Source organism: Chenopodium album, chromosome 2 (genome assembly GCF_948465745.1).
Source record: "Chenopodium album chromosome 2, dcCheAlbu1.1, whole genome shotgun sequence".
In the NCBI taxonomy this organism is placed as follows: domain Eukaryota; kingdom Viridiplantae; phylum Streptophyta; class Magnoliopsida; order Caryophyllales; family Amaranthaceae; genus Chenopodium; species Chenopodium album.
The window spans coordinates 4914738-4926191 of record NC_137835.1 but is presented as its reverse complement, the minus strand read 5'-3'; the positions used below and the strand labels follow the sequence as shown (position 1 = coordinate 4926191).

The window sequence follows — 11454 nt, the reverse complement described above, 5'->3', positions numbered from 1 at the left end:
TTAGAGTATGTTTGATAGAGTTTGTTTATGGTAAATACGTTTATCTTAGGACTGTTTCCTAATTCTAGGTTACCAAAGATAAGGTAACTCTAAGAATAGTTTGTACTCTATATATGTTTTTTCCGTGATTAATGAGAATTAAGCCGAGTATTCACAAAGTTTAGCATGGTATCGGAGCATCTCAAAGTTTAGCAAATTATGTAGTTTACTAGTTTGTACTCTATATATAGTTTTTCCATAATGATTAATGAGCTGAGAATTAAGCAGAGTATTCACAAAGTTCAGAAAATTCCTCTTAGAAATGTAATTTGAAGAAACTTATAATAAGTTAATGAGCTCCTTAAATATATTTTAGTACATGCAAAAGTAAACATAGGAAGCATAATATTCATCACAAGCAATGCAAGGAGAAAGGAGGGGCGATATCTAGACCTATAGATATTGTAGGTTTCAAATTAGAAGACAAGATCTAATTACTTAGTTATAATATCATTGTTATGTATATTATATAATAGATTTTGGTTTAAAGATTCAATCAATTGACCACATTTGTACACTTTCACTCTTTCAGAAGGATTAGGTTTCTTTTAAAATTTGGATTAAAGTGATGAGGATGGCTTTGCTTCATTAGAGGAAAAAGAACAAATTAAAACTTGATTAAATTCTTAAGAATATAGCTAGCTAGGCTAAAAGAGTGAGATGATAATAATTTAATTTAATGACTGTTTAATTGATACCTTGATAGTATTGCACGGAAGTAAAGCATGTTAATGAGTTATTTCAAACTTTGATGTGTAAACACAATTCAGATATACTACTACTTACCATATAAGCCATGGCGCCGTGCATAAGTGTTTTCAAAAATAGGTTTGCTATCTTTAAGTTTCTAAAATAGAATTCATAGAGGATTTAGGCATCTATATATAGTAGCCAAAACCAATACATTTAATTATTTGAAAGTTTGTTGAGATTTGCTTTGCTGAATTTGGGCTCTTTTCTTGCTTTTGCACCAATTCATAATACAAAGTGGTAATTTACTTGGGACTTTCACGAAAATAATAAGCTAATGTTGTTATAGATTTCATGATCATTACCCGTTACCTCTATATAAATTTGTTCCACTAATTTATTTTTAATAAAATGATACATGAATATCTTAGTAATGGACCATACAATAATTATTTAAAATATGTTGACCTAGTGATTCAATTTTCTTAAATTTATTTGGTTGTTAAAGCTAAATATAACTTATTAGTGAAATAATGTAAAATGATGATGAGAGAGAGAGATGTAAAATGATTATTGGAAGGTAAAGTGGAATTAAGAAAAGGTAGTTAGGACATTAAGATATTAGCTTACCAACTTCAAATATGATAAAGCAAAGAAACAACGAATAATGAAAGGCAAACTTGGAATAGAGAATATGTTGACTAAGTCTTGTGTTCTTACAATATTAGATTAAGACATCTATTATATGCATGTTTACACACATTATTTGGACAATAATAATAATGCTGTTATGTTTATCCAAGTTGTCAACAAGTAAACTAATATAATGGTTATACCAAGAAACATCTAAAACTATGTATTATACTAATATAAATAATAAAATTAATATATAAGGAGGAGTCATGTTCATCATGAGCTACATAAGCTAGCTAATGAAATTTTAGCAACTCCGATCCTCCAACCTAAACTTTATGCAAAACATGTTTAATTATACACTAAATATCATTGTGTACAGTAAATGATGATGTTGGCAACAATAATGAAGCCAACTTGTAATTAAGACCCCTTTAATTAATTTAATTTATACTTTTTTTTGCTTTTTGTTAATGGACTTCCTCAATTGATGAACTAGATTAAAGTTACAAATCACAATATTTTTTTTAAATTTCTCCTAACCCCTTTACGCTGTTAAGATCTTCTCATTTGCATTTTGCATGATGCATACCTTTTGACCAATAATATTATCGATCTGTTAATTAATATATTAAAAATATAAATTAAAACAAATTTTAATAAAATCCAGCATGGTAAATAGAAATAGAAATATGAATACACAAATATGGTAATGAGATGAGAAAGTAACATAAACTAACATATGGTCACCATTTTCTAGTAACATAACAAAGTAAATGAAAAGTTTAGTTATCATGTCTCATAAAAGGCAAGGTATGTGTTGAAGAGTACAATTGATGTAACCAGGTTATGTCAATCAAACAGTAGGCATCATGGTATGATGAGAATGATTAGTACATTTTTTACAATATTCATTATGATCATGAGCTAGTATAAAGCGTGAGTAGTAGTATTGAAGAAGCTTCGAATTAATTGAGAGACATAAATTAAAGAAGTTAACTTTCTCTGCATTTGAGAGGAATAAGAACAACATGCTAACTCTACTTGTACTTCAATCTTTCTTTCATTCTTATAACTTTTTTGGTACTTCTTTTCTAGGGCATATACTCTAAAATCTCCTTTCTTATTCATTGGGGGAGTTGGGTGGCAACCTAGTAGGACATGGTAGTTTAAGAGTGTAGACCGATCATCGAATCATTTTGGTCTTCAGAAAGATATGATTAGTAGTGATGTAAAAAAGATTCGATCATAAGCCTTAGCTAGCTTGTACATTTGTTATTTATTAAGATCGAGTTTAGGCATGATTAGTGAAATTAGTTTTTGTGCAAGATAAATATAACAGCCTATTTATTGTAGAAGCTATTGGATCTTTTACTCTTGTAAGTATTGAGATACTGGCTGTTAAAGGTTAATCAATTGCCAAAGTCATTTGATGTATACATACTTATTATAGGTTAGTTTTTGCACAACATAAACTGGATTTATTTTATTATTATTATTATTATTATTATTATTATTATTATTATTATTATTATTATTATTATTATTATTATTTTAACAAGAACATAAACTAAATGTTAAAATAGTGATTAAAGCTAAATATAATACACCGTAGCTTTTACTAACCACTGCTTTAAAGCTAGCTAGTTATATTGATTTTTTATATTGAAACATCAATGTACTACTACTACTACCCTTCACTACTACTACCTCTGGTCCAATTTACTTGCAACACAAGAATATTTTATGTCTCACAAATAATACCCTTTGTTGCGAGTAAATTGGACCGGAGGTAGTATATCAAACAACACGCACTATTAACACGCTCTTGACCAACTAAGTTAGTTAGCATTCGTTAACACTATCATATGATGCAACTAGAGTTGCAGAGCCTAAATAGAAGTTTACACGTACAATGGTGCTTTATTTCCAATTGGGCTGGGCATACGACTAGTTGCATAGGGTCTCTCACCTTGATAACTATTGTGCAGAGTTTACTGTTAAGTTGAGTTCAAGGTCGAACCATCACAACGCTCTCCAATTCCATCTGTGAAATCTACACACTATTAACACCCCCCATCTTTGATTATTAACACAAAAAGTGTAATAACTAACAACATAAATAAACACAATCATCCCCAAAAACCTAGCTATAAAGCGTTTTCTGAACATGAAAGTAGAGGTGTCAAAACCACACTAACCTGACCCGATTCAATCCAAAATCGACCTGAAAAATATCCAATTCAGATTAAGACTCACGTAGACATAATAATTTAACATCACTTTCTTTAAGAACAAATCCATGCTAGCTATGTTTCAAATACAGTAATGGTCTAATGGACTTGGGGTTGATTACATGTAATATAATAAGTTAAAGCTGTCTTGGATAAAGGTTAAAAAAGAATATAACTAAGAGCCCAAATATATGAAGGTCGTGAGGGTTTGAGATACATAGGGCCTTAGCCCAACATAAAGCCCACTAATGGAAGTTCTACTTTTTTCCACATGACAGAAAATAGTAAATGCCATTGTTACTTGCTAGGACGAAAATTCATAAAGGCCTTGGGATGTAAATATTAGGAAATTTTCACATTTGCTACCACTAAAAACACCACGCTTCACATTTGCTACCTGTTTAATTTATTTTTTTTTATTTTTTTACTATCACCTAAAATAGAGTTTGTTAAAAATCACTACCACGTGCCTTATTCTGTTACTATTTCCGTTAGTGGGCCCACTCCACCGTTTAGCCACCCCTCCAACCACCTTGCAGCCACCCCTCCTCCTCACTGCCACCCCTCACCTCCCCCTTCCCCTGCCGGCGCCGGCGCCGCCGCGCGAACCCACCCCCTCCCTTTCCCCCACCCTATGCGCATCCAATCCCCCTTTTCCCTTTCCCGTTCTTGAGCTCCGACCCCCACCCCGAACGAAAACCACCCCCTTTCCCCTTCCCTCCACCGGAAATCGGCCCCCCTCCCCTGAATCCCCCACCGAAATCGACCCTCTCCCCTTCCCCTACCCTTTTCGGCCGTCCCTAACCCGAAACCACCACCCCAAAACCACCCTAAACGAATTAGGATTAGGATTGTCAATTTTGGGTGGTCTGGGTTTGGGGGTGTCGGCTTAGGATTAGGATTGTCAATTTTGGGTGGGGAAAAGGGAGGGGGTGAGGTCGCGGCGCCGACCGAATCTTTAGGCGCCGGCCGCCGGAAGGGGAGAGGGGGAAGGTGGAAGATTAGGGGAGGGAGAGGGTGGCAGATTAGGGGAGGGGGTGGGTGGGGTTGCTGGTTTTTTTTAAATTTTTTAAAAATCTTTTTTATTTTATTTATTTATTTTTTTTAAATAAACGGATTCCGTTAAGTGGTAGTGATTTTTAACAAAGTCTGATTTAGGTGGTAGCAAAGTGAAAAATAAATTTAAATAGGTAGCAAATCTGAAGCGGGGCGTTTTAGGTAGTAGCAAATGTTAAAATTTCCTAAATATTACATGCAATTGGAAATTTCTGTAAGGAAATATCTCTATATTTATTTTCATCTTCTTTTGCAGGTTATTTTTTTAATATGGATCTTGTGGGATATTGTTGAATTTTACTTATACAAAACTAAAGTTTATATGTATAGTTGATTAGTCAATGTGTGACGTGTTTATTGTTTGTGAACACATGCTAAGTTACAAAAATATACTTGTATGTTTATCCCTTCAAGTAAATAATATTTTAATATTGTGTAAGCTTATAAATAAATAAATAAAAAGTTTAAATAACGGTGAACTCTTGTAGGACATATATAAACATAAAATTACCTCAACTATGTATTGCTTTCCAAACAATGTGATTTTATTTTTGTTATCAAATTGAATGTACCCAAATATTACTTGTACATTGATAAAGTGCATTCTAATTTTTTTTTTTTGTAGCTAAGCGTTTGTATCCCAATTCTTTCTATTCTTTAGTTTGTAGCTAAGCGTTTGTATCCCAATTCTTTCTATTCTTTAGTTACAAATTACAAACAAACAACGACAATCTTAGGGTTCGTTTGACATCGTTGTGGTTTTCTGTTTTTTGGTTTTCAAACTCATACGATATATGTCATATAATAAAACAAAAATTAGACAAACCCATTAAAATCATGATAATATTGAAAACTTACAACAGAAAAGTAGAAACACCTTTTTCTTGTTTCCTGTTTTTGGTTTTTTATTTTCAAAAAAACAGAAAACTAAAAACAAAAAATAATGTCAAACAAGCCCTTAACTTTCAAGCCGTCATTGCGAATGAGCATAACAGTCAGTTTTAGGAATATTTTTCCATATGTTTTAGGTGAAATGTTTATTTATACGGCTGAGTTTCTTATTACGGATTGTCTATTTGTTTGAGTGTGTGAAAGTATGTATTTTTAAATCAATGAAAGTCCTTATATCATAATACTTTAAGAATGGAGGGATCGGATTAATTTTAAAATAAATAATAAAGTATACGGAGTACTAAAATTCCAAATACTCAATACTTGTTTTTATTTAATCACAAGGTATACACAATTATGACAAGAAATATATATTAATCACAAGTAATTCAATAATATTCTCAAGATTAATCAAACTTGTTGAGATTAAAGCTGCCTACCCCAAGTTAATTAAGTAGTTAAGTATATATCATACGTAGTATAAGTATATCAATATATATAGTTAATCTACATGCATACATATGTATTAATAATCTTGAGCATAAAATTCTATAATCTCCTTAACGTTAAGCTTGAAAAAAGAGGAGCAATCATTATACATCAACCAAAGCATATGCTCAAACAATATAGCATCCACATCAACAAAAATCACCCTTTTTGTTGTTATAATACCATCCATATAATTCTCCAACTCCCTCTTATTATTCTTATGATCATGTTTATGATGATGACCTTGCATAGCTAACTCAATCAAAACTCGAAACGGGCTCTCTTGTAACACAAATGGATCCACCAAGAATTGCCTTCTTTCTCTTCCAACCACCACCGTGACCAAATCATTATCGGATAGCATAGCATCATCATCCAAGGACCGGTAGCCTAGTCTCGAGCTCGAGTACCTCCCGGAGCATCGCCTCACTAGAACCGAAACTGGCATAACCAAGCAGTCCATAATAACGATCGAGGATAAGGAAAGACGATGCTAAATTTTAAGATTAAAGGATAACTATTATATGTAGGTTCAATTCGTGTATTGATAGAGAATATACGCAGATATAGTAATGATGGAAGAATTGGTAGTGGTGGTATATGTGGTAATGAAGGAGTCAAATGACCAAAAGTGGTGTATTTATGTACATTGTGAAAGTAGTTTGCTTGTTGGATTGAATCATTTAAACGCGGGAGAGAAAATGACATATTGAGGTGCTAGTGTGCTACAAATTGGCCTACCAACGGTTAGTATAATGACTAAATATATGTGTGATGCTGTGTTCCGCGTGTGACCTTGGATATGCAATGCAACTGTATAACTCCGTGTCTACAAATTATTAGGTTATTTCATATTTCATAGAGCATATAAACCGATCATGTACTTCAACCATAAGCTTAATCTTTTGGTTGAGTTAGTCCTTTAATATATGATATTAGAGCTAGAGCTATCAATTCGGGTAAACGGGTCGGGTTAGGGTCGGATAAGAGTGGTCGGGTCAACTCGGGTCGGGTCAATTCGGATTAATTCTTTAACATATGCGGGTCGGGTTTGGGTTGGGTCATGCTTGAGTCAGGTCACGTCGGGTCATATTTCTTATCGGGTTAATAACAGGCCGGGTTACATTCGGGTCGGGTGAACAATAGGTCGGGTTTAATTCGGGTTAAAACGGGTTAGGGTAATTTTTGGGTTCGAGTCGGGTTCGGTTAAGTCAATAATTTGCGGGTTAGAATCAGGTCGGGTCATTCTCGGATTTGAGTCGGGTTCGGTTCAAGTCAATAATTTGCGGGTTATAATCAGGTCGGGTCATTTTCAAGTCGGGTCATTCTCGGGTTCAGTTCAAGTCAATAATTTGCAGGTTATAATCAGGTTGGGTCATTTCCAAATCGGGTCATTCTCGGATTCAAGTCGGGTTATGTTCAATTCAATAATTTGCAGGTTACAATCAATCAAATCGGGTCATTTCCAAGTCAGGTCATATTTGGGTTCAACTAACTATAAATAGATAATTATCATCTTTATCAAGCTAATTATTTCCTTTGACTATAATATATATGGCAATATACTAGAGAACTATACTCTATTATTTAGGAAGATAATTATCTCCTTTGACCATGTATACAACAAATATATACTATATTTAACTCTTGAATTTGAGGATGATGCACCTTTCTTTTGTTGGCTTGGACCGACTTGGTCTCCCTAGACAAAATACTTTGATCAACAATAATAAGGTGGTCTAAATTGCATTTAAGGTGATTTGAAATCGGGTCATCAGGAACAATTTGGATTCAATTTAGGTCGGGTCAATAACAATTCGTGTTAATTTCGAGTCTGGTTAGTTACAGAATGGGTTGAATTTTTGGGTCGGGTAAGTAATAAGTTTGGTAAAATTTGGATCGGGTCAATAACAAGTCGAGTTGAATTTGGGTCAGGTCAATAACAAGTCCTGTTGATTTCAGGTCGGGTTTGTATGTAACGGGTTGGGTTAAATTCGGGTCAGGTTCGAAACATGTTGGGTTGAATTTAGGTCAGGTTAGTAACAAGTCAGGTTAAATTCGGGTTTTAAAGGGTTAAAACGGTTTGGGTCAATTTCGGTGCAAGTTACTTAAATTGTCCGTTTAAAGGCAAATTGGATGGTTCCACCAACCCAATTGGACTCCCGGAGGATATTACGGACCATAGTAAAAATTTCGGCAATTTTTAATTTCGAGCGAAAAAAAGTCAAAAAAATCCAAAATAGAAGGCTAATATCCACGCTTTTTGAGAAATTTGGGAGGTTTCGAGGCCCGGTGTCGAAAAGTCTTAAACTTCTATGGGATACATCTCGGGGTCATATAATGCCGTTAGGAACCATTTATGATCATTATTTAATTTGTTGTCATAAATGTTCGTGGTAGGCTTGAATTAATGAAATCGGTGCAAGTTGTAAACCGGTAAATTGGGCGTTTAAAGGCAAATTGGATGGTTCCACCCACCCAAATGGACTCCCAGAGGGTATTAGGGACCATGGTAAACAATTTGGCATTTTTTATTTCCGGACAAAAAAAAAGTCAAAAAAAATTCAAAATTGAAGGCTAATATCCACGCTTTTTGAGAAATTTAGGAGGTTTCATGGCCCGATATAGAAAAGTCTTGATATTTTAGGGGATACATCTCGGGGTCATATAATGCCGTTTGGAACCATATATGATCATTATTATGTGTTGTCATAAATGTTCGTAGTACGCTTGAATTAATGAAATCCGTACAAGTTGTAAATCGGTAAATTGGTCATTTAAAGGCAAATTGGATGGTTCCACCAACCCAATCGGACTCCCGGAGGGTATTGGGGACCATGGTAAACATTTCGGAAATTTTTATTTTCGGGCGAAAAAAGTCAAAAAAAATTCAAAATTGAAGGTTTTTTGAGAAATTTTGTAGGTTTCGGGGCCCGGTGTAGAAAAGTTTTGATTTTTTAGGGGATACATCTCGGGGTCATATAATGCTGTTTAGAACCATATATGATCATTATATGTTGTCATAAATGTTCGTAGTAGGCTTAAATTAATGAAATCCGTGCAAGTTGTAAATCGGTAAATTGGCCGTTTAAAGGCAAATTGGATGGTTCCACCAACCCAATTGGACCTTCGGAGGATATTAGGGACCATGGTAAACATTTCGGCAATTTTTATTTTCGGGCGAAAAAAAGTCAAAAAATTCCAAAATAGAAGGCTAATATCCACGCTTTTTGAGAAATTTAGGAGGTTTCGGGGCCCGGTGTCGAAAAGTCTTGAAATTCTATGGGGTACATCTCGGGGTCATATAATGCCGTTTGGAACCATTTATGATCATTATTTGTTGTCATAAATGTTCGTGGTAGGCTTGACTTAATAAAATCGGTGCAAGTTGTAAACTGGTAAATTGGGCGTTTAAAGGCAAATTGGATGGTTCCACCCACCCAATTGGACTCCGGGAAGGTATTAGGGACCATGGTAAACATTTTGGCAATTTTTATTAACGGGTGAAGAAAAGTATAAAAATTCCAAAATTGAAGGCTACTTGTTTTTTTAGAAATTTTAGAGGTTTCGGGGCCCAGTGTTGAAATACCTTTAGATTTTAGGGGATACATCTCGAGGTCATATAATGTCGTTTGGAACCATATATGATCATTATATGTTGTCATAAATGTTTGTGATAGGCCTGAGTTAATGAAATAGGCGCAAGTTGTAAACCGGTAAATTGGCCGTTTAAAGGCAAATTGGATGTTTCCACCCACCAAATTGGACTCCCGGAGAATGTTAGATACCATGGTAAACATTTCGGCAATTTTTATTTCCGGGCGAAAAAAGTCAATAAATTCAAATTTTGAAGGCTATATCCATGCGTTTTGAGAATTTTTGGAGTCTTCGGGGCCCGGTGTCGAAAAGTCTTGTAATTTAAGGGAATACATCTCGGGGTCATGTAATGTCGTTTGGAACCATATATGATCATTATTTGTTGTCATAGATGTTCGTGGTAGGCTTAAATTAATGGAATTGGTGCAAGTTGTAAACCGGTAAATTGGTCGTTTAAAGGCAAATTGGATGGTTCCACCCATCCAATTGGACTCCCGGAGGATGTTAGATACCATGGTAAACATGTCGGCAATTTTTATTCCAAGTTGAAAAAAAAGTCAAAAAAAACTCCAAAATTGAAGGCTAATATCCACGGTTTTTGAAAATTTTTGGAGGTTTCGGCCTTAGAGCAGGGGTGGATGAGATTCGAACTCATGATCTTTGTGTCACGCTTGCTCTAATACCATGTTAAAAGACCAAATCAATAAAAGCTTAACTTGATAATTGAAGCCCAAGATCAGTTTATATACTTTATCAATATTCTTGTTAATTTTTATGAGTAATGTAATTAGAATACAAACTTTCCGAGACTAAATAAATACATACGGATCGGAGTAGTAAATATGTTTGATTTGTCTTGATATATAGATTTAAAAAGTAGTAATTTTTTTTTTTAAAAAAAAGTATTACAATTACATATTTAAAAATATCTATGCTTAAAAAGTGTATTGAATGATTTACACAAAAATAAGTACTACGTAAGTAGGAATAACTAAAAGAAACGAGGAATACAATGATTTGTTTTTCAATTTTGTGTTTGGTACATGCACATTAGGTCACTTCCAAGAAAAGAGTCGTTGAAGAAATTGCTAGATAATGGAAGGTACTACTCCATATGAATGATATGATTGATATTCCTTTTCAGACGTTGCATTTTCAACCAAAGTTAGTTGTTTTTTTTCGTTTGGTTGGTTATGATACAGGTATGTGATGATGAAGAAACTCTTAGAGTAGACTACGGTCACTCTAAGAGGTTCGGTAACTTTCACTAACCTCTTGGAGAAGTTAAATAATGGCCCAAGGCGGTGATTTCTTGAAGAATTTGTAGTAGTGGGTACATCACGGGATCTAATTAAGGCGTTACATAATATTTAAAAATAGTCTATCAGTCATTTAATTACTAGTTTATAAGAGTAGATGATTTCAACTTGCTAAGTTGTCTTTCGTGATCTCATAGGATAAATAAATATCAATAGTTGTCAACCTTATCGGTTTAGGAAATATTCAAATGTTCCAAATTCAAAGGTATGTTAAATAAGGTGCTTTATACATACTTAACATAGTTGATTTTCAAGAAGGTAATGGAAAGAAACCTACTTCAAAAAGGGTAGAGGAGAAAAACCTTCCAAAATTGATCCATCAAGGTGTTTCCTTATCCACGAATAGACAATCTCATACGTATGACGTTACTCATTAATATAAAGTATTATTGTATTTTATACATGCATTTTTGGCATGCTTAAATATAATACAACTCCTAATTAAAGTATAAGCTAACTAATTGTCCACATTGATGATTTTGGTAGGTTAGGTGGTAAGGCATTTT

General features: G+C 33.9%; 1 protein-coding gene across 1 annotated transcript; it reads right to left on the bottom strand.

Moving 5' to 3' along the window:
• Positions 1-6069: 6069 nt before the first annotated feature.
• On the bottom strand, positions 6070-6495 carry LOC145567150 (auxin-responsive protein SAUR78-like). The gene has a single exon (XM_081626388.1). The coding sequence runs from the start codon at positions 6493-6495 to the stop codon at positions 6070-6072; it is 426 nt and encodes a 141-aa protein (XP_081482514.1).
• Positions 6496-11454: the final 4959 nt, after the last annotated feature.

Excerpts from the sequence above, each read along its gene's own strand:
- LOC145567150 (XM_081626388.1), bottom strand. The coding sequence starts at position 6,495 with ATGGACTGCTTGGTTATGCCAGTTTCGGTTCTAGTGAGGCGATGCTCC.